Raw genomic sequence first — 25,240 nt, forward strand, 5'->3', positions numbered from 1 at the left:
TCAGATTAAGCACTTAATATGTGCCAAGCTCTCTGCTGTGGAGCTGGTGCTATACAGAAAGGCAAACAATAGTCCCTGTCCTTGAGGAACCTCAATCTGTTCGGAGACCCAACACCACCATCAATGTACAAACAAGCCCTATGTGGGATAAAGAGAGATGTGGACTCAATAAAACCAGGATTTAAATCGTGCATCTAGCACATGATTTTGTCAGTCTGGGCAAATCACTCAAACTCTCAGTGACACAGACGGGCCCATCCATCTCTGACTAAGTGGCAGAGCAGAGAGGAACCTGCAATTTTTTCCTTTCTTGTTTCCTTTTTGGAGTGTGTGTGTGTGTTTTCTGTTCATGCATATAGAAGGTGGAACAAATGGTGGCATATATGAATATAGTGGAATATGATTGGAATTATCAGAAATAATGAATAGGCAAGAATTCAGCGGAACTTGGGAAGACTTATATGAATGGGTGTAGAGGAATCATTGCAGAAAAAAGGAAACCATTGTTTTGTGGTGCCCAAGTGATATAAAGGAAAATAGCCCTGAGAGCCTTCAGAATTCCCGTCACTTTATCAACCCGCCTGAATATAGATGTCTGATCATATCATGCTGCAGCTCTCTTTTCTCAGTATAAAGGGGGTCAACTAACTTTAGGTGTGAACTTAGGCACATAAGCTAGTATAGGCCAACTCTTTGTGCTTACTTGTATTCAGTATTCTACTGATGAGGGGATGATATGGAGGAAAGGAGAGAAGTGTTTTCAAAGATGTCAATAAACTATTTTTCTAAAAAGAGAATTATCTGTGGGAGGGAAGGAGGGAAGAACGGAATTATCTGAGATTTTTATTATAAATAATTTTTAAATTTTTTTGAAAAAAGACAATTATAGGTGATGCATCTAGATTTGTTGCAGAAGAAGAAATGAAGGAGAAATTGTGTAGAGAACTTGGTGTTATAAATATATACCTTGATATATAGGGACTTGAATGTGGCAGAAGACATAGAGAAAGATGGTAAAACATGTAGGAAAATATGGTTTAGAATCATAAATTGAAAAGATCTGTAGACTACTTTAGAAGTCTTATGTCTGTTTTACTAAAAAGTAGTGGAAACATGTAGATATCAAAAACGAACATATGTATTCAGACTTTTCTCAAGGAAAAAGTCAGAATTCATTTATGTATAAACAGACATGATCTCCCAACATCATAACAAAATATAAAGTCAATTTGAATGGAAACAACTGGTTACTGAACTGGTTGCCTCAGAATCCGCCATCTAGGGGAGCAATTAGACTTGTTAGAACAAAGGGCAAAACAAATACTAAAAATTAGAATGAAAATTAAAAGGGCTAACATTACTGTCAATACTTTTAAAAAAAGGAAATAAGTGAAAGTAAAAGTAAGGATTCTACAAATCAGATGACACAGTGAGGAGGCAAGGGAAAAAAAAAGAGATAACAACACACCTTAACCAACCTGATTTAATCTGCTTAACAGAAAGATTCTAATTAAATCCAACATCATTCAATAGAAGAAAATCATTTGTGGGAAACAATAGAGGAACATGACAAGGATAAAATAAAAGAGCAATCATTTCATTTTATAAAACCCTAGAAAGTAAGGATGATGAAAAAAAGATAAAACAAACCACCAGGGCCTCCTATGAGACCCAGCTGAGATCATCTCAGAAGCATTTGTGGATGAAAATAAACAACCTGCAGTGAAACCACTGGCTTTGGAGGGCTTTGTATTCTTGCCTGTGGCCTTTGGACTCTACTATTCCCATATCTCATTGAAAAAAGTGGCCATGACTGTCCAGAAAGTGAAAATGAGACAGGCCCAAGGCCTGACCTGTGGTGCATAAAGAAGGAGCCCTCATTGGAGAGGACACAACATTAAAAGAATTTGAGAATAGATTTTCAGAGTGATCACAGATATGGAAAGATGACAAAAGAAGGGAAGAGAATGGGGATAAAAATTTTACCTCCCCTCAGAAGGCAAATGTGGCATCCTTGGTACCCACTGGCCTATGAGCTACTGTCTCAAGGTCATAGAATCTTTATTAGAGTTGCAACTCATACATGGATCCTAAAGGACATCCTAGAAGAAAAAAATGGGAAAAGATCCATCAGGTTTTGCCAAATTCTTTTCCACAGGAGAAGACATCCTGATAGTATAATTTATTTCAAGGTATAGAGATTTCAAACTGTAAGATCATTTTGTAGCTATTATTTATTGATTAAAAATTTTACTCGTTTGAAGTAATTGATTTTACTCATTTGTTTTCTATGGTTTAATTTTAATATAACATCTCTTCTATGGTTTTATTTTTAATTTTTCAGACTTCTTATAGAAAATATTGTTTTCTTTTTTTAAATTTGCAGTACTTATATCTATCTAGTCAGTCATTAAACATTTATTAAATGCCCTTTATAAGTCAAACACTGAAGATGCATAAAATGCCCTAAAAAATCTCATAGTTTAATGGGATAACGTGAAAACAGTTTGCAAACAAGATAAATACAGGATGAATTGGGAATGATCATCAAAAGGAGAGCACTAGAATTAAAAGGTATTGGGGGAAAACTTTCTGTAGAAGGAAGGAGTTTAGTTAGGACTTCTAGGAAGCCACAAGATAGAAATGAGGAATCATCAGATATATGGAAATTAATGAAACCACCAAGTGAAATAGCACAGAGGGAGAAGAAAGGAGGACCAGGCCCAGGACACACATCTATGGGACACTCACTGTTCAGAAGCATCACTTAGATGAAATCCCTGGAAAGGAGAGAGCAGATAGGGAGTGGGGAGGGGAAGGTCCTGTGAAATTAGCAAAATGAGGACCATGTTGGTGAAGCCCTCATAGAGGTGGGGATGAGGGAAGGCAGGAACAAACATTTATCTAGTGCATACTGTGAGCTGAGCATTGGGCTAAGGGCTCATTTGATCTTCACCAAGGACCTGGGAGAGTTGCTGACTGTCAGACCTGACCCCAAACAGGCTTCTGTGACCTGTCCAGGGTCCCGGAACACCCAAGGGACTGAGGCTATATGTGAGCTGGAGCCTTCCCAGCCCTTGATCCTTTGTACCACAGATTGCCTCTCCAAGAAGAGGGAGGCTGAGCCAGGCAGTGACTTCATTTTGGAAGGAAGGGGTACATTCTAGAGGAGACAGCAGCTCCTGCCATTTGGACCAGCTGGGAGATGGGGATTGAGAGAAGAGCAAGTGATAGAGGGAGAGGGAGAGACTGCAGTGACACTGAGGATGCAGGCATGGGAATGAGCCCCATCATCAGAGGCAGAGGATGAAAGGAGACCAGGAAAGAGATAGACCAAAGATGAAAGGAGCTGTTACCTGTGGAGCACAGCTTCCCCAGAGCAGAGTGCTGAGAATGGGTAGCTTTAAAGTGGGATGTTAATGGGGTTAGAGGCAGGGAAGGGATTAAAGGAGTGGGCAGTGGGGGATAGAGAGAATGGGAATTATATATATATATATAAACAAATAAAAATATATTATATTGTATTATAATGTTATAGTATTATATATTATATTATTTGTATTTGTGCATTGCATTGTAATATATTATGTCATGTTATATTATATTATATTATATGTACTGTATTGTGTTATATTAGTAGCAGGGGTTTCAGGATCATTGGTATGGGGAGGATGTGAAAGGACAGGAGTTTGTTGATCATTGGTAAATGAGTTCAGCTCTCCACAAGACATGGAGTTTGCAGAGGGCCTTCAAAAATATGAATGTTTAGGTGGTGGAAGGATGTACATATTGTAAAAGGGAATTCTTAATCCCTTTCTTCTCATTTAACTGGGGAGATCCTTTTGCCATAGAGATGTAGAAAGATATACCAGCCCACAGTGAAAGGAAATAGAAACCAGAGAGACAGGAAGTGAGGGAAGAAGGGGATAGAAAAGGTCAGCATGAGGACTGAGAGGGAATTTTGGCTTTTTGACCTTTTTTGGGTTGGGTTGTTGGTCTTTGGCAGTTGGTTGTTGGGGGTTGGTTGCTGGTGGTGTGAATTGGTGATTAGATGGTAGTTGGCTGTTGATTGTTAGTTGGGAGATATCGCTGAGCTGAGCTGAAGCTGGACTTTCTTTAACAGCAGTTGTAGGCAGTTATAGGGTTGCTAGTTAGACATTAGGCAATTTCTTTATCTCTTTCCTATATTTTTTTCTTTCCTATATTCATTTTACTAACTCCATTTTAATAAAACTAAAGTGTTCATTGTTAAAAGGTGCTAGAAATTTTCTTTTCTCTGGCTTAAAGGTATAATAATTTACAATTCTATTATGTTCTCATTAAAACTTAAGTTATTAAAAGCTGCTCTTATTTTGTCAAAACTCCTAATTTAACCTTTACAATATACTTTATGTAAGTTAACTTTAAAAATACAGATTTTCAGAAATATATCATTTCAAACGACACTAAGAAAGTGTGTTCAGTTGTCTTTCCATCGCATCTGATTCTTCATGATGCCATATAGGGTTTTCTTGGCACAGATAGTGGGGTGGTTTGCCATTCCCTTCTCCATCTCATTTGACGGAGGAGGAAACTGAGGCAAACAGGGTGAAGTGACTTGTTCAGGGTCACCTGGGTAGTAGGTGCCTCAGGCAAGATTTGAACTCGGGAAGATGAGCCTGCCTGACTCCAGCCCACCCAGACTATCCCTTGTGCCACCTAGCTACCCTCTAGGAAGACTGCTGTTTAAATAAATGTGTGCATACATTCTTTTTAGTCAATTGAAGAATTCTTTTATAGAGCAGTGTGATCATACATACCACTGTCTGTGGATTTATATTCCTCACCATTTAGGAGTCCGTTAAATATTTTTCTATTTTTATCTGTGAAAAGTAAGGTGAGGTACATGCATAATAGACCAATGTGAAATTCAAGAGAATGAAACAAGACCGAAAGTAGGTTTGTACTTATTTATGAAGCTTTTCACCCTCCATTTCTCCTTTCTTGTACATATGACCTGCTGAAATTGCTTCCCAGAAGGCAAAGGATGGAACTGGATGGTCCTTCTGTCCATCCATCCCATTGTGTTCCTATAACACTTTATACTAAAGGACTTTGGCATTCTGACAAGCTGGCTGTTGTATTATGAAACAGTACAATAAGCCTTAGGCTACTCCCACACCAAGACTGTGGGAATCACTATGATTCATTTAAAACTCATTAAAAGGTCAGTGCAGAAGGGTGAGCCTTGCTTTTCTCCCATACATTCAGGCCCAGCCTGAGGTTTATGAGCCTTAGGAAGTCAGAGCCTTGAATGGAGCCTCTTACTCAATGGAGATCCAGTAGAACCAGAATCTCTGGGTGGTAGCCTCCTAGTGTGAATGGAAACAGGAAAGGCAGGGTGCTGCCCTCGGATGCGCCATGGAGGCAGTTGAGTCATTGACTGTATTAGATTGGATTACTACTTTCAAAAGGTTTAGAAAAAGTGTCTTAGGGAGAGTGTAGTTCACTTCATACACTGGATTCATACTTTGTAATTAAGAGTTTTAGCAGCCATTTCTGCCAAATGTAACTGTGAAACAGGTCATTCCACTGGAATGCCAACACATTGTCTTTCTCCCTGGCATTGTACCTTGCCCACAGTTGGCACTGAATGTTAGTTGAAGTGAATTGCTTTTCTATTATTCATTCATCTAAGACACCTGATTCTATCCCAAGAAATGTAATTTTAACTTTTATTTTAAGTTTCTGTGTTACATATTTAAAGGATGACATCTCATTTAATTTTTGTAAGCCAGCTATCCCAACTCTATTTCTATTCATCAGTATGTAGGATATCCTTTAATCCATAATCTTAATAATCACACAGTATATACAACTAGTGTATATTTATTGTTTTCTCCTCATAAGCTAGACTCTGTTCTTGAGAATGTAGAAAACAAGACAAACTGATATTAGGGATTTTTTTTAATCTAAGGTTTCCCATCATATGTTCTACATCAATAGTATGTCACAGAGTTAATGTAAAATTATAATAATCTCTCAAGGCATTTGTAAAACAAGTCCTAAGATATTAGAGCTAAACTTTAGAAATTATATTTGTCAATTCTTTTGTTTTATAGAGGAAGAAACTGAAGTTGTGGTGGTGATGGTGGGGAATGACATGTCAAATATCAATCAACCTTTGTTGGAAGAGATCCAAATGGCCATCCAACCTCACACATACCTGATTAGTAATCCCTTCTACTATTTGCCCCCACAATTGGTTATCCCAACTTTGAAGACCAAGAGTGAGGCATCCACTCTTTCTTCTAAGGAAGCCCATGCTACTATTGGCTAGCTCCAATTATTCATTTTTCTTTATATTAAATTCAAATTTACTTAGCTCTCTGTATTTTCCGTCCTTTGTGTCCTAGTTCTGCCTTGAAATACCAAACAGAATAGATCTACTCTTTTTTTTTTCCATGAGTCAACCTTTCAAACATAGCCAGTGTGACCTTCTTAAATCATCTTTTCTCCAAGCTAAATGTACTAATTCTTTCAACCTTTTTTTAAACTTAAATTAACATGACCATAGTCAAGCTGCTTCTTAGTGACTCTCCCCATGCCTAGAATGCACTTCCTCATTTCCTCTGTCTCAATGAGTTTCTTTCTTTAAACAGCTCAATCTGCTAAAAACTATATGTAAACCTGAAATCATACCTTATACCAAGATAAGTTCCAAAGAATACATAATTTAGGCATAAAAGGTGACATCAGAAACAAAGAATAAATTAACTTTCAAGTAGAAAAAACGAACAAACAGATCATGGTCAAAGAAGGGATAGAGAGGATCAGAGAAGACAGTAGACATTTTGTATATATATATTTATATATTTTATATATATATATATATATATAAAGGTTGAAACTGGCACTATTTTCTGCATGAAGCTTTTCCTGATCCCCACAAATGCCCATTCCCTCCCTCCTAAACTACCTTGTATACATTTGCATTTATTTGTTTAACAGACTTAGGCCCTGTGTATTTTATGTGGACTTTTGTTTCTCCTATCAGAATGTAAATTTCTTCCAAGAAAGGATTATTTTATTCTTTGTACTTGCACCTCCAGCATCTAAATAGTCTAGTCCATAGTTGGCACCTAAAAAGACTTGATTGCTTAATTGAAACTCAAAACTAGATCCTAAAGTTTCTTCACTTCCCTCTTGGTGTCTTTTAAATCATCCAAAAGAGCTTAGATTATTGAAGTAATTAAATTGATTGTTTGAATCCTGGTCCTGACTACGTTTATGTTGGTGGGAAAAATGACATAAATACTCATGACCCCACTTTACTCACTTTTTCTTTTTTGTTGTTGTTGAGACTTCAGTGTTGCCCCACTTTTCATTTTGAGCATTTGAGGATTTCTTGGCAAAGATAATATTTGCCATAGCCTTCTCCCGCTCATTTTATAGATGGGGAAACAGGCCAACAGGATTAAGTGACTTGCTCAGGGTCACACAGCTAGTAAGTGTCTGAGGCCAGATTGGACCTCAAGTCTTCCTGACGCCAAGCCCTACACTTTCACCACCACACCGTCTAGGTAAGGATTCAACTTAGATGACCTTTGAGACCCTTTCCAGCTCTAAACCTGTGATGCTACAGTTTCTTATCTAAAGTATATGTTACCTGTAAAACCCAAGGGAATTGCTCCGTTGGCTACGGGAGAGGAGAGGGAGGTGGGGAATGAATGAACACAAATCATGTAACCATGGAAAAATATTCTAAATTAATGAATTTTAAAAAATTAAAAATAAAAACATAAAATAGTAAAGTATATGTTACCACATTTAATTTTTTGAATGTTCATGTTTAATATTTATTGAGAATATGGTAACATTAACATGGCACTTTGAAGTTTGCAAAATTCTTTATAAATATTAACTCCCTTATTCCTCAAAAAAGCAATGGGGCATATCTCCTATTATTAGCTCCATTTTTCATTTAAGGAAATCAAGACAAATGGAGGAGAAATCATTTGCATAGGGTCACCCAGACAGGGATGAGGCTGGCTTTGAACTCAGGTTGTCCTGACACCCTACTCTGCCTGCTTCAGCAGTGGTCACCTCTGTGGTACATACATATGGTTATTTTCAATTCATTAATATATCTCTCACTCAGACAACCTCTGTTCCCTGACTGTGATGGATAAACTTAAATTTCCTATATTATATACTGGTTAGTCTCAATCTTTCTAAAGAATTGCCTTAAGTCATATTTGAGCAGAATTTCCATGTTCCCCCTTTAAATAATGGTAAGGACTAAATATCTTTCTTTTTTCCTTGGGGGTGGGGGCAGAAGGGAGAGATGTGGTAGCTTCCCATTAGACCTTGGAATTACATACTATTTGCTAAAGGTTCCTCTCTGCAGCCTTCTCTAATTATTCAGGCAGGTGGATCTCTAGTTCCCATGGATTCTCAGTGCTAAGTAAAAGAAGTATTAAGGCATTTATCATCCTGCCGCCCTAAGGGTATGTGTAACATACTCGGACCGCCTTGATTTTGTTGATATTGGCCACTGTGAATTTTAAATTCAGGATATATGGTGCAGACTGAAAATATCTGCGTGTTTGTGCATAGATGTCTGATGGGAATTTGTAATGACTGATAATCTGTTTATGATGTTCAACAAAATTAATGGTTGTGATGCACGATAGAGGCGTTTTTGGTTTGAATCTCTCTTCCTTGAAAGACTAACATGAGAAAGAAAAAGAAAGCTTATAGTGACTTATCTAAAGGAAAATAGTTACTATCCCTGTGACATAATATTGGCTGTTGGAAAAATATACAGCAGGAACTCTGGTTAGAGTTGAATTTCTTGGTGGCATTTTGTATGTTTTAACAGATGTTTTCCTTTTGAAGATATTGAAAAACATACATCATGACTGTTATTGTATAGCCAAGAGTACTTTATGGGTCCAAAACAGATTTATTATTCTTTCTGGGCCCCCTTCGCTTCTCCCCCTCCCATAGATACATACAAATATACACATACCATTTTCCCTCACCTGTGTTCATAGGCACACATGTGTCCTCGTGGAAGCTGTTGTCACTTTTCACTTGGTTTGGCGCACAAGAGCCCAGACCAGTGGGGTAATGCAAAGAACACAGAATTTGAACTCAAAAGACCTTGTTCCAAACTTGGTTGTACATCTCCTTTGGTGTGAACTTTGTAGAAAGAAATTCTCTCTCCCAACTCCCATAGATGAAAAACAATGGGGCTGGACTCGATGCTTGCTATAATCCCTTGCAGCACGAATATTTTGTGATATTGGTCTAAATGGACATATATTTATATATTCACCTGTATGTAAATAAAAGCTGACATAGAAGAGCATTAGGGATGAAGTATAAGAAGCTTTTAAAAGCTAACAGTCTATGAAAATACTTTCTGGCCCGTATTTTAACCTGAGAGAAGAGACAATTAGATAGTGCTTATTATAGCACAGAGTATACAGTACCATTTTTACAGTTGTGAATTTGGGGAAACTGGCTCATCAGGTGGCCATCAATCATATTCTCACAAGTAGCCATAAATTATATTCTTTATCTCTTTAAAAATTTTTTTTTTTTCTCCAGCCTGTCTCATGGAATTTTTTTTTTCTTGTGGTACTGGTTTTTGTTGTGTTTTTTTTTTCCCTGTAGCATTGTGTCCATTAACAGCTGATTATCATCTTACCTCTGGGGATTGTTCTGGCTTACTTTTCTGAAACCATAATTCTAAGCTTCTGTGACTTTAATTTTACTCTGAGATGCTGCCTGACACTCTTTGCCAAGTAATTGCCTTTTTTTTTTATTCTTTTCATTTCAGCTGAGCTTTCAGCACAAGATTGGGATCCTTTATTGCAAAGCAGGCCAGGGCACTGAGGAAGAGATGTATAACAATGAGACAGCAGGACCTGCTTTTGAAGAATTCCTGGATCTTCTGGGCCAAAGAGTACGGTTGAAAGGTTTTAGCAAATACCGAGCTCAGCTAGATACTAAAAGTAAGTTCTTTTGAATGTGTGAAAGTTTTAAGTTTCTAGGACTAGGTACAGTGAAAAATCATTACTTGGGAGCACATGCCCCCGTGTTCTTGACCCCAGAAACAGACAAGAAGGCTTAAGAGTATAGATTTCCTTGATGAGCCCCCAGCCCCTGGTCCCATAATATACATTTCTCAGTGGTTTAGGCTGGATATCATCATTACAAAAAAAAACCAAGTCCCTATGGTTGTTGAAAACTATTTTAATATTTTCTTTCTTTGGCTTAAGCCTCTTTCATCAAGTGAATGACAAGGAAATTGGCACATTTACTTCCTGGTCATAAAATGCTCTTAATGTCCATAACCATGTAACTTTTTCTTTTCTTGGAGTTGAATTTGCATTGAGGGAAGGAGGTGAACAATATTTAGTAGTTGGACCATATTATAGAGTGAAACTTTGACAGATTCCTTTGTTCAGAGCAAATATTAGTACTTGAAGAGGTAGCCTATTTAAAACATAGGAAATATCTTTTTTTATAGACTCTTCTAATGTTTTCATTAGGACAGAATTATTTGCTGTAGTCACCTTACCATATTTTTCTTTTGCCTATCTTTATGTGAATTATTTCATTTATAATCATCAGCTTAAAACAAATTACAGTGTGGCTTATAAAATTCTTTGGACAAATCCTCCACTAAAAAAGAGAGGGCAATCCTGGCCGACTTCTAAAAGGCTGTCCTTCTCCAAAACTCGACTGTTTACTTCTGTGGATGGAAACAGATTCATGGATTTAAAAAACAAACAAACAACCTACAATTAAGTAAAGTCAAGCATGTAGCAAAGCAAAAGCATTAAGCATTTATTAAGTAAAACAAACAAAAACTCCAACAAATCTCTATTCTCGAGGATCTTACAGTCTAATGAGAAAGATAAAAATGAAAACATCTATGTATACATACAAATCAATTTTTTAAAGCTAGAAGATACCTTGGAGACCATGTAGCTAATTTATTTACTTTAGAGCAGAGATGTAACTGAGAAACATTTAACAAAATATATAAGAATATAATAAGAACACATATGTCATTATGTGTTTTTCTAAGTTAATAAATGGTGGGTAGGGATGCTCCAGTGTGGTTTAGTGACCCCATTTCTAGAAGAGGTTGACATCCCTGCTTTACAGGGTAGGAAATGAACTCCTGGAGACATAAAGTAATCTTTCTAGGGCCAAACAGCTAAGGAGGCTCCAGAGCCTTCATCCACTAGTTTTTTGAGAGGCAGCATGACATAGTATGGATAGAGTACTGAATTTGGTACAAGGACCTAGATTCAAATTTCTTCTTTTCACCTCTCTGACCTGGACAAGTCATTTAATCTTTTTCATTCTTTGTCAACTCATCTGTTAAATAGAGATAATACTCTCACTCGCCTCTCAAGATTTCCATGAGGTTCAAATGAGATAATAATATATGTAAAGCACTTTATAAACCTTAAGTCTCGATGGAAATATGAACTATTATTATTTTTGCTCTACCATGTTTTTCCTATTTGAACAGTATTTATTCTAGAAGGTCAACTAATGATGATTAATTATTGCTATTCTCTCCCTAGATTAAGCAACAAATGCTTTTTTGTCTGTATTACTGAACATAGCAAGATATGTAGCTATCATTAGAGTTCCACTTTTAATCAATTTAGGCATTAAATTTTTTCAGACAATTTTGATGTCTTTTTGCTACATTCAATAGCGTGGGTGTGAAAATAGCATTAAAATTACATTTAGTAAAAATTATAACACCAGTACTATGGCTAAAATACAATTTTAACACCCTGGTCTTATAAGATCAATTTAACATACTGCCTAAATGTACTTTTACTCGAGATATCCAGGGAATCTCCAGGTAACTATAGATGCATCTGAAGACCTAACATTTTCATAATGATATTAAATTGGCTAATTCAGAAACATTTTTGAGCTCCCATTAAATATTATATGCACTATAATTAGGTATCATCGGTGGGGCAGAAAAGTATGACACATAATCTTACTTTCAGGAAACTCTATTTTGTAGAAAAAAAAGTGACAATATAATTCCTAGCATAATACCTGCTAATATGTGTCCAAAGAATAACAGAAACTTGACTCCTGACAGTAAATAGATCTGGATTCTAGTCTTACTTAAATTAGTTCCCTCAACTTGTCTGATTCTCTTGTTTACTCTGTAAAATGAGAATAGACTTGACAACACTGAAAGTTAACTTCAAAATCTAAGTTTCTGACAAGATTAAATATAAGAGAATGTGGGAAAAAGGGACTTGGCTAGTGCTTAGTCTGTGCCAGGAACTGTGCAAAATATCTGAAGTGGGATTCTAACACAGCTCTCATCCTCTTTCCTTGACCAGAACTCTGGCTACAAAGCCAAGATACAAATGGCCTTTGCTGCTTAAGAAGGGTCTATATGAAACCATTAGGGAGGTCATCTTGCTTCTAAAAAGAGCAAAGAGGGCAAGCTGTCAAAACGGAATCACAGTATGGTATGTCTCAGGGTAGAAATGTACAGACAATAAGGTTTGCAACAATAGTATATTGGTTTTTTTTTTCTCCTTCAGAAACTTTATTAGCTTTGGGAAATTCTTTTGCAATAATGCTTTGGGTAGACAAGTTGGAACCACATTATAAAACTGGGTTTTCTAAAAATCGACCCTTCTCCAATCCTTGCTGTTTTCTGAGCCTAAGACTCTTGCCACAGACTATTAAATAATCACCAGTAATTCTCCTACTAAATTTTAGTCTTTGTAATAAGAGGCTGTTGTGTTGGGAGTAATTGAATATACCTGGGCCATTCTAGTCAGTGACCTTCAGCATATTTATGAGTGAGCCAAGTAATTCAATTCCTCATTGTGAAGGGGCTTTTAGCTTTCTAGTATAAATGTGCTTGCTCACTTCCAAAACAATGTTCAATTTCAAGGATTTTAGCCAAGGGAATTCAAATGGAATATTACTTCCTAAGAACTTCATTGAAAGGTAAGAAATATGCTATTCCCAATTAATGAATGATTAAGGATGAAGATACCTCTTGGTTTCAAAAATTAGATAGTATCAGATTATTAGATTAATAGCATGTATGTCAATCTGAAAGCTGATTTATTGATATCTCTATGTTTTGAGCCCTAACCTTTAATTAATGAATCATCTCATTTAAATAATTTTCATAATCTCTAAAGGTTATACAAGATATATTTTCTAGACAAAATTTAGAAGTGGCCTTTTTGCAATGGAATAGTAGAGAACACAATAGAAAAAAAATGTTAAAGTTACATGAATGTTTAAGTAATTTGCAGCTCTGATGATTGGTATCTGGAGTGCCTGTACAAAGGGTGTCTTTGTTTCAGGTGCTGGAGAATAACAATTGTTAAAGCAGCTTCTTTCTTGTTGCCAAAAATAAAAATAAAAATAGAATAGGAGACTGTGTGTAAAATATGAGTGAGAGGGAGATTTCTTAGATTCAATATCTGTTTTCTCATTGCATAGTCATGGGCAAATGTCACTTACCTAAATGGTCCTGGTGGATCATAGATTACTTCACATTTTCAGTTTTTATTAAGCCCTGGAACTAATCCACTGGAGAAGGAAAGGACAAACTATTTCAGTATCTTCACCAATTAAAAACTCATGGACAGTATTGGTATGATAAGGTCCATGGAGTCACAAAGAGTCATTCACAATTGAATGACTGAACAACAACAGAACTAAGCAGATGTGATGAATAACCATAATCCATAAACTGCAGTTTATTGAATATATGTATATATTTATGTGTATATATACATAAATGCAAATAAATATACATAAACATACACATATACATATTTCTCATGTAAACTGTTGAATTTATTTTCCATATCTTGATTTATTGATTTAGTATTCCTATTTATAACTGTTTCATTCATTCTGGGACTAGGGTAAGACAAAAGAAAAAAGGAAGGAAGGAATAAAGGAAGGAAGGAAAGAAGGCAAGATCTACAGCTTAATGAAATAATTTAGAATAGCTTTGAGTCCTTGATAATTTTCAAGAATTCACCACAAATAGACTTATGTAGCAAAGGGCTAGTATTCATGGATATTGAATATACTAGAGACTGAGAGTCACATATTGGTCTCTGACCTTTTTGCACCGATGAACAATGGTTCCCATTGTTACCCATTCACCAAAGCCCTTTTACAGTTTGTCTATGGCCTTTCTATCCTCCAGTTGTAAGTTTAAGAAAAAATATAAGGTAAATAGATAGAGATTGAATAGGAAGCAGGCAGAACCTGAGGGCAAGGTGGATGGAGAGAAATGTTGATCAGTGGTCAGTAATTTCAATCTCATTATGCTATTTTCCAAGTTTCCAGAACTGAGGAGTTTTAGCCAGTGATGACCTTTGATATCTAAATAGTGTACAATACAGATTTTGCATTCTCCTGACTTTGTTTTATAATTGAATTTTATTTTCAGCTGATTCCACAGGAACCCATTCTCTCTATACCACCTATAAAGATTATGAAGTAATGTTTCATGTGTCAACTATGCTACCCTATATGCCCAATAATAGACAACAGGTACGTATTCTTTTTCTGATGCTCTTTCTTTTTTTTTTCCAATTAAGTAAGAATGATGACAGGGTAGGTCACTTAGACTCTTATAAGTATTTACATCAGTGGTTGTATATTTGTTATTTAAATAACCCAGCCATTATCCTTTGAGAGTGTTTTGTTTCGAGTACCTCATATAGGCCTGGGTCTGCAGGCCATTGTTTGCTGACCCCTGTGTAAGTGAGCCTTCTCTGACCTCTCTGATGTAACTCTCTTGTACTGTAGATCCAGGATTTTATCCCAATGCTCTTTTTTTGCCAGTTTTTCTCAGAAGTCCTTTGAAGAGCATCTACTTAGTGGATAGAATGGGGGGAAACATCTTCATTTTATGTTTTTTAATCCCTATCTTCTCTCTTAGAATTGATACTAAATATTGATGCTAAGACAGAAGAGCAGTAAGGGCTAAGGAATTGGGGTTAAATGACTTGTCCAGGATGCATCTGAGGTCTGAGTTGAACCCCCCAGGACCTCCTTTTTCAGGTCTTCTGCTCTATCGACTGAGCCACCTAGCTGCCTCCTCTTGTTATTTTTTAAATTTCTCACCAAAATAAGGCATTTGTTGTGCTTTCAAACATTGAAATGCTATATTATTGATTATTATTTGAATTGTCCTTCTGTTGTATGACATTATCAGCCTTCCTCCTCATCCCATCACGCATTCCTTCAGTAATTGCTCTTGAATAACAGTCATTGGATACAGTGTATTATTAATAACTGTATCAGTAAGGGGGGACTTTGAAAAGGAGGAACTCAAAGTTCAGCTGTTTGGGGATTGAATACTATGTGACACTTCCTCCCCCCATTCCCAAGCCGAGCTCTTGCCAATGGAGTCAGTCAGGCTAGACTAAAGGGCAAGTCAGAATTTTCCTTCAATCTCCTTCTTGTAATGATGGAATTTGAAGCTCCCATCCTAACACATAAATTCTGATTCAAGTTCTATTATAAATCAAGATATCTAATTTATTTGGGTATAAAATTGTTGAAAAAGTAATGAAAAGACAGAGGGAAGAGGAAATCCCTAAGATTTCTTTCCTATATAGTTTTTGAGGGTTTGCTCTAGGTAATCTTTTTCAGGAATAAGCTCTGGATTCCTCTAAGGGAAAAAGAGAGTGTCTATCCCAAAGATTGGCTCCATTTGAGAATTGAGATCTTCTGTTCAAGCAAAGGACTGAGATTTTGTATATGTTCCCAGCCAAGGAGTTCTCCCTCCCAGCTCCAAAGATTCTAAGATCAGAAGAATCTTGGTTTTTCTCCTCCAACTGCTTTTGAGCCTGGATGGAATTCTATCCCATCCCCCCAGGACTTGTGGAGGTTCCATCTGTTCCTCTTCTGGTGCATTTCTTCAAACTTCAAATTTTTCTTTGCTTCTGGTCATCCCCTTGTTCACAATTCCCCATTTCTGTGTTCATATAAAGTTAGCCAGTCTTTGTATATTACAGTTCATTACTTACCTTAATGATTTACAATGTATTCTAATTATTTATTTTTTTATATATTTGTATATTTATTTTAAATATATTTATTTTAAATATATATTTATATATATATTATTTATCTAAATATTCCATCACCCCCCAATAACAAATCCTAATATATTCTCAATATCTCATTCTTTCTAAACCTTATGCTAAAATTTAAGGTTTACAGGAAAGTGGAAAGGGTAGGGAAAATTCAAATTTAAATACAGAAGTATTTTGAACACAAGCAACAGATTCAACAAATGTAACATTTCTGTAACAAACTAAATTTTCCTATCAGAATGAATCATAACTATTTTCTAACTATCAACTCATATAAACTCTATTAATCCTAAGGTAACTATATGTCTCTTAAACTTACATCATAAGATATAGTATCATTCTGTCCCTAATCTATCTCAAATTCCAAACTTCCCTAAAATAATCTTTCCCTGTATTTAATTGTTAATATATTAGTATCCTTATGTTATGTTAGTGAATTAATCCATTAGTATCATACAAGTGTACATTGCTCTTTCTGTACAAACTACATCTGTACAACTATGATACATTTTTACATGAGTCCTGACCAGAAGTCATTCAGACAAGAATCTTTGTACCTTCTTGCCTGCATGAGTCCTGCTGTCTACTAGCAAACAGTTGCTACTATTCACATGTAAAGACTATCTATATACACACTATATATAGCATATATCTGTCTGTCTGTATAGACCTGAGAACTTTGCTTTGAGAGTATTCTAAAAATCGAGAGGGTAAGGATGGATGCCAAGTCATTCAATGACTTTGTGAGGACAGCAATATTTAAGTACCTGGTACAAAGTACTGGTACCTACACCTATAATGAGTCATAATATCTTGGAAAAATAAAGTGCATAGCCTTTATTATTTGACTGATATCACTTTGAGACCGTATGGAGGAAGGGAGAGAGGCTGGAATCTGCTCTAATATAATATAATGAGAGTGTATTATTTATAGTTAGACTTAATGATGGTCTTTGCTACTTAAGGCAGAATGTGTTCAAAACTACTCTTTCTTACTCTCCTCACCAACTCATGGATATTGCTTTTAAAAGTCATACATTCCAGTAACAGCTTTTCAGCCTCAGTTTCTAGATCAGTAAAATGTCCAAAATTATCTTTTGATTACTTAGCACCCAAGTTTCCAAGGGACAAATAAAATAATATATTGTAAATCTATTGTAACCTTAATTCAATTGGCTCCCTTCTCCTCTGTGCTTAGGATTCTCTCCTTCCCCATCCCCACTTTGGAGATTCTCTGTCTTCCTTGAAGACCCAACTGAAATCTCATTTTCTCCAAGAAGTCTTTCCCAAAGCCTCTTCATTCTAGTGTATTTCCTCCCTTAATCATTTCCTATTTATCTCATAGGTAGCGCATTTATGCCTATTCATTTACTCGCCCTCTCAAAGGGCAAGAACTGTCTTTTGCCTCTTTTTGGATCCCCAGCACTTAGGGCTGTGCATGGCACATAGTGGATGTTTAATAAGTGTTTAGTGACTGTCACGTTTATCTAGCCAGTGACTTGATTTCATTAAGGGCAGCGAGGTGCTTGCCCTTCTTTATCCTTCTTTATCTTGGATATCAATTCCTCGTAGTTATTTTTGTCTTTGGCCAAAAACCAAAATAAAACTGACAAACAAGAAAAGCAAAATAAGAATAAAGAAGCTGCTTTTTTTTTTCTTCCATAGTCCATTAGCCTTGTTCCATCTACCCCAACCAGAAGTTCTGTTCTTTCTTTAATCCTTCCCCCACTTAATATAGGTATTAGAAACCCTTTTGTGTTGTCCTTAGTTTCCCTCACCAACCTTAGCTCCTTCTGAACTTCTGAATACATGATGCCATTCTTTCAAGGACCCTGCCACTCTCTTTAATCCATTCTCCTTGTTGCCTACCATTGCTTGTTTAGTTTTCTTTTTAAATCTGAATTAACTGGTGACCTCCCCATGTATGTACTTTAGTCTTCTTTACACAAATCCACTTATACTCCTTTGGAATTGTTTCCCTTTGTGTCTTACATATTATATATATATATATATATATATATATATATATATATATATATATATATACACACACACATATGTATTGTACACATATATATATACAATCTCCTAATAGAATTTAACCTTTTTAAGAGTAGAAACTATTTACTTTTTGTCTTTATGTGCCCATTTTTTTTATGTCTTTAACAGAATAAGTAATTAAAATATATTGAAGTTGATTTAAAATTTGACTGTAACCAGTGGTTATTCACTGCTTTTGTGCAACCCTAACAAGCACAAGACACAACCAAGAGTAAAAATAGGAAAGACACTGAGTGGAATTGTTTGTTGGCTCCAAGAAGGGGATGGAAAAGGGGAAGGAAAAGAAAATAAATCCTATAAACATGAGAAAATATTTAAAAATAATTTTTAAAAGATGATATGTAATTTTGATTAAATTTTAAAAGCTTTTGTATGAACAAACTTAATTATGATAAAAAGGAAGTTATCAATTTGTAAAATAAATTTACAGCAAATAAAAAAATTAAATTAATTAAAATTAATTTTAAAAAGCAGGAAATACAAAGTAAAGGACAAAGATAATACGTAATGTTCATGACAAGTAAAATCTATCAGATGTACTCCTGAGTGATACAGGCCACTTGTCCTCCTTAGACTTTTATGAAGATCATTATAAGAAAGGCAGCTACTTATGCCTGCCACCTATCAAGTTTATTCCAGAAGTGATATAGGAAATCATGACTTTATCTAGACTCTATTCTTCACCCCAGTGTGGGGATACCACAGAGTCATGTTTTCTCTTCCTATTCCAGTAACTATCTAATTCTCATTTTTCTATAAGCCTATTTTCTATTATTCCTCGCCCCCCAACCCAACACCCCGACACTGATCTCAGAATATTGGATGAGGTATAAATTTAAAAAGATGAATTTATTAAGAGAGAGAAATATAAAGCACTATACTTAGATTAAAAAACTTATTCTTACCCATATAGATATCTAGATAAACACAGATGAGAAAAGAACCTTGCTATTTGAACAGAGGTTTCCAGCTCCCACAACATATTTCTAGTGCCTTTCTTTTGGCATTACCTACCATTTATACTGTATATAGATGTAGAGATATATCTCTATACATAAATACATGTATTTTTAGTATATATATTTTGCATAGTTGTTTACACGTTATCTCTGCCATTAAAATGGAAACCTCCTTGAGGTCAGGGACTCTTTTTTTCTCTCTTCTCTTTCTTGATATCCATAATTTTTAACATAGTCCTTGGCCAACATAGTGAGCACTTAAGAAATAAATGCTTGTTGACTGACTGACTGATTAGGGACTTTAGTGGACTGTAAATTGAGGATGAATGATTGAATTCATCAATTAATTCAAATGAATAAAAGAAAAAAATCATTTAGTAAGCATATACTTTGAACTAGCACTGTGCTCAATGCTGGAGATACAGATAGAAAAACAAGACAGTCTTTGTTCTCAATGAACTCACATTCTTATACTGAGAGACAACATACAAAGGAAGTTATAGCAGCAAGTGGGATGGGAAGACCAGATCCTTTCTTACCCTGCTCTGGCAACACAGATGGTAGCACATCTTCTTAATGCCTTTTCTATTGATCAATAGTATTACTGCTGCTGTTGCTATTTTTTTAAAATCTGAGATACTGTGCTTCATTAATAAAAGAATATTAACTAGAATGAAAGAGGTTAAGAGTACCTCTAGAGTACATTGATCAAATCACTTTTGGAGAGTTTTTTTTTAAATTATTGTTTTGTTGTTATATTATTGGTGTTCTATTTGGTAGGTCTAAAAAATCTATCTGGAATAGAGAAATCAGTTTTTAAATTGTTTTGAGACCATCCCATATATGAAGATCAGTTGAACAAATTAGGAGTATGAAGAAGAGACTGGGGAATGTTTTGCTACTGTTTGAAGGGAGGTCCTATAGAAAAGGGCTTGTCCCTAGTTGGCTTTAGGCCCAGAGGGCAGAACTAGGAACAATGGGTTGAAAGAAGCAGATTTGCACTGAAATAAGGAAAATCTTTCTTGACTATTACAATTGTTCAGGAGTGAAATGGGAGGATGCATGACTCATTGACAAAGTAGAGAAGATTTATTGCTCCAAATAATCTTTGGGTTAGTGTGCTCTGAGCTCCCATTTAAGTGAATCTTTGGCCCTAAAAGTGGCACACTTTCTTTGACAGTAACAAGTTTAGAAAACAGTTGAAGAATTATAGAACTAGATTTCACAAACCAGGTTCTCCTGAACCATTTATCATCTTCCAGAAAGCTATCACATTTTTCTTTTAAATTATCTTACTTTGTTCTTCTTTGGTTTCCTCTTAATTTTTTTCAATTACACATAGAAATAATTTTGACAATTGTTTTATGGCATTTTTTGATTCAGATCCTCTCCCTCCATCCCTTCTCCAAAACTGTAATTAGCTTGATATAGGTTATACCAATGCTTTTATGTGGTCATTATTTACAAATTGCTCCTGTTGTGACTAGACCCATATCACACATACAATAAAAACTTCATAAAGAAAAGAAAGTGGAAGATTATGGCATTCTTTGACCTGTGGTGAGACTCCATCAGTCCCTTCTTTGAAAAGAAAGCATTTTTCATTTTAACATGGTTATTTTGATTGACACAGAGGACATCCCTTTATTTTTTTTAAAACCCTTACCTTCTATCTTGGAATCAATACTGTGTATTGATTCTAAGACAGAAGAGCAATAAAGGCTAGGCAATGGGGGTCAAGTGACTTGCCCAGCATCACACAGCTAGGAAATATCTGAGATCAAATTTGAACCCAGGACCTCCCATCTCTGGGCCTGGGTCTCAATCCACTGTGCCACCCAGCTGCCTCCAGGATACCCTTTTATATCTCAGCACCTGCTGTAGACCCAGGGCATGAACTAATTTTAATTTTGACTCAAGTCAGGGTAGGTGTTCTCTTCCAGATGTTAGTTGCTCACTACAAGAACATCTTTATTGTTATCTGCTTTATTTACTTTCATGAAATTTTGTTCTGATCTTAAAATAAGTTATATATTTAGGTTTGCCTCTTATAAATCACAATATTAATCATAATCTTGGTCTTCCCATTTTTGTGGTTTACTTTTGTGCCTAGAATCAGATCCATTAAAACACAACCCCCCTCCCCCATAAGTGATCATGAAGATTTGCCTAGACTTAGATTCTGATAGTTTTAAACTAGATTTTGTAGATGTGTTTTCCCAGCATCTTGTGATGCTTTTCTACATGAGGAATCAACTATTCCCTAAAATTAGGATGTCACTCTCTATTCATAGTGTCTGAACACTTTCAGTGTAAAATTGAGTAAAGAACAATATTTTCACATTTTCTCCTAATGGTTCTTGCTTCTTCACAGCTTTGGAAAAAAATGTTTGAACTCAAACTAGTTAGATTCTGTATGATCATAGAATATTGGAGCTAGAGGGAGTCTGAGAGTAGAAAATTGAGACTCATAGAAATCGATCTGCCTAATTCCTGTAGTGTACTGTAATTTGCTGTAGCAGCACTTGGATCGCGTGTCCTGTGACTCCAAGTCTAGAAATATCTCTACTACCTCTCTGTCCAATAAAGTTTATTAAAGTTATCTTTCAGCGTGCCTGAGCTCAGATGGAAGTTAATGAAACCCCCTCTTCTGCTGAGCCCTTGTGAGAGGTTTCCAAGAAAGCCAAGGGAAAATAAGACAATTGTCTTTATCTACTGCCTCCAAGAAATGTTTGCAACTTGTTCCTTAACCACAACAGAAAGTACATGAAAGATTCATTCTTCCGTGTTTCCCTGAGTGCATGCATGTCAGTAGAGATGGCTCTATCCCTCCCTGCATCTTCTCTTTCATACTATCTGTGACTCTCTTATAATCAACATGACTAGTTCTGAGAAAAAACCAAACTGTTTGCTTCCGGTTGAAAAGTCCGAATTGCTCGAGGTACTCAACGCTTGGCAGTCTTTCGGGCTTGCCTTCTTCCCATGACAGATCTTCAGAAGCCCTACATAGGGTCAGTGGATAACACACGCAGTCTTCCTTTGCCTTGCTGATCCCAAGAGATCTTTAGATTTACCTTTCTCTGTGAATTAACTCTCTTCTTCAGAAGTGCCCTGTGCCTTTGCTTAGAGAAGGTAGAACCTCTTCAAGACATCCTTTGTCCCATTTGACAAAGGAAAATAATGTGCTTGGAGAAAGAAATATGGATTCAGCATGTTGTCAAGGTAACCACGCTTACTGTTTTCTCTACCTTGCAATTTAAATACCCCCGTGGAGCAGCACTGAGTGCTACCTTAACAAGGAGGTGTAATTGGATAGGAATCCCTCTAACAACAGCGCCAAGGCATCCCCTAATGAGTCCCTGTCCTCGCTATCTCTGTTTAATTGAAAGGGCTGCCAGATGTGGAACACTGGCACAACTGTCAACCTGTAAGGTGGAACCCCACAGTTTTGCTCCTTGGCCCTGACAGCAATGATCCTCCCTCTTTCCTCTCTAGGATGAAGATTCATTTCTGTTTAGCTTACTGAATGAATGGCTTTAGAGATTGTGTTTGTTTAAAAAAAAAAAACACCTAATAATAAGGGGGAAGATAGGTGGCTCAGATTGAGAGATGAGGGTCTTTGGTTCAAATCTGTCCCCAGATACTTTCTGGGCTGAGTGACCCCCTAGGCACATCACTTAGCTCTTATGCCTTGGAACCAATACTGTAAGAGATTAGTGCTGCAGAAAACCTGGAAAAGCAGATTAAATGAATGGAAGCAGTATTGATTCTAAAATAGAAAAGAACTTAAAAAAATAAACCTAATAAATGTACATTTAAGGGTCCTAGTTTTGTTGTTGTGAAATCATTCAGTTATCATGCCTAGAAATTAGTTCCTCTTATTCACTTAATGGGAGATCTGGACCATTTGGCCAACTTGGCCAGAGAGAATTGGGGGAAGGGACAGGGATATCAGAAGAATTTTATTTCCTTAAATGTGTCAACATGGAAATCTAGAAGTCCCCAGTTTATTTAGTTTGAGGGTAGAAACCCCAGGTTTTGACCTTGTCACAGGAGAGGTTTCCCTCGAGGGAAGGTCCCACTTCACCAGACAATGACATCCACTTCAGCTTTAGCTCAGTAGGTAACAGGTTCAAGCTGAAGGTCCTGCGTTCGATCCTCAGAAGGAGGGTGTGATATACTGGGAAAGGCTTCTGGAGATAAAAGAGCTTCTTGACTTCAGATGGGGTCTGCTTACCACCTGAAGTGGATGTCTATTGTCTGGTGGAGTGGGACCTTCCTTCGGGGGAAACCTCACCTGTGACAAGGTCAAAAGCGGGGGTTTATACCCTCAAACTAAATAAACTGGGGATTTCTAGATTTCCATGTTGATAAATGCATGCATGTGAGTGGCATGATTATTTTTCTTCTTTATATCAATTATCTTGCTGTACTCTAGCTTGTATGGATCCTACAAGGCAAGTTTACCTGTGAATTTTTTTTTCTTCTGAAGAGTTCAGAAGTTCTTTTGATTTTTCTTTAAAATTTATTTAATGAATTTATAAATTTAATTAATTAATTCGATTATTTAATTAATTAATTTAATGAATTAATTAATTTGGAATTTATGAATTAATTTATTTAATTTTAATGAATTAATTAATTTGGAATTTTTTCCACGGTTACATGATTCATGTTCTTTCTCTCCCCATCCCAAATCCAATGAGCAATTCCAGTGGGTTTTACATGTATCATTGTTCAAAACCTATTTCCATATTATTCAGATTTGCTATAGAGTGATCTTTTAATGCCAAAAACCCCAATCATATCCCCACCAATGTATGTGATGAAACCTGTGCTTTTCTTCTGTGTTTCTACTCCCACAGTTCTTTCTCTGGATGTGGATAGTGTTCTTTCTCATATAAGTCCCTCAGAATTGTCTGGGGTCATTACAGTACTGTTAGTAGATAACATGTGAATTTTAAAAACTATATTTTAGCTAAATTCCTAGGGAGAGCTACCAAAGTTGTGTTCCTTATGAGTTCTGTTAACTATTTGGATCTGGGTTTTAGGATCCTTACTTTAGAAATTTCAAACTGCCTCCAGACAATGAAGTTCTTTTCACATGGTGAATTTGATGGTAATTGTGTCCTCATGGGTTTTCAGAATGAGCTTCCTTAGAAATCTGGGAGGGGAGGACTGTATTTTATCAGCAGAACAAAATAACTAATCACTGTAGAAACTTCCTATTAAATACTTGATGAATAGAGATGCATTCAGCCAATGTTTTAATGCTGGTGATAAAAAGACAAAAACAATAAAGCCTGTGCCTTCAAGGAGCTTACATTCTATTAGGGAGAAACAGCATGAAGTAAATAAATAAATGCAATGGAATTTCTAGGGAGAACAGCCTCAGCTTGTAAGAAGTGGCCCTTGATCTGACCCTTAACATATATAGGGAATGTGTGAGGTATTTTGTAAGGAGAGGGAGAATTTCAGATATGGAAAAAAGCCCCTACAAAAGTATGGAGACTGGAGAAAGAATGCTATGAATTGAGCCATTTGAGCTGGGATATAGTTCACGAAGAGAAATAATATGGAATGAACTTGAATATGTACCCTGGATCCAAATTGTGAAGAACTTTAAATGCCAAAGAGAAGTTTGTGGAGTTATCCTAGAGAAAATTCAGAACAATTATTGAAATGGTTTTTTTGAGCAGAAGAATGACTCCACAGCTATATGGAGGACAGATCAGAGAGATTAGGGTCTGGTCTGGAGGCAGGGAGAGTAATGGGGAGACTCCTTTGGTAGTCTAGGGAGAGATGTTGAGGACCTAAACCAAAGTAGTACTTTTTTAAATAGACAAAAGACTACAGATATGAGAAATGTTTATTTCTCTTTGTTAGGGCCCTATGAGACCTGTAGACTGATTGGATATGGGGCATAAGGGAAAGTGAAGAGAAGAGAGTAAATCTTGCATGATTAAAAGGATGCTTAACAAAAATAGGGATAAAAGACGGGTCCCCTTGGCCATTAGGCATTTAATTTTAATGAGTTTATATAAAATAATGGAACAGATGATGAGAGGAAGTTGAAATTTG

General features: G+C 36.1%; 1 protein-coding gene across 12 annotated transcripts in view; it reads left to right on the forward strand.

Moving 5' to 3' along the window:
• The window catches only part of SIPA1L2 (signal induced proliferation associated 1 like 2), a 274,744-nt gene that overhangs the window by 169,224 nt on the left and 80,280 nt on the right, over positions 1-25,240 (forward strand). For all 12 annotated transcript variants that reach the window (XM_007481608.3, XM_007481611.3, XM_007481612.3 and 9 more), the window contains 2 exons: positions 9,830-10,004; positions 14,483-14,586. In XM_007481608.3, the coding sequence (XP_007481670.1) occupies positions 9,830-10,004; positions 14,483-14,586 (279 nt within the window). The remainder of the gene's footprint in view (positions 1-9,829; positions 10,005-14,482; positions 14,587-25,240) is intronic.

The sequence above is a fragment of the Monodelphis domestica genome, chromosome 2, assembly GCF_027887165.1.
Source record: "Monodelphis domestica isolate mMonDom1 chromosome 2, mMonDom1.pri, whole genome shotgun sequence".
In the NCBI taxonomy this organism is placed as follows: Eukaryota; Metazoa; Chordata; class Mammalia; order Didelphimorphia; family Didelphidae; genus Monodelphis; species Monodelphis domestica.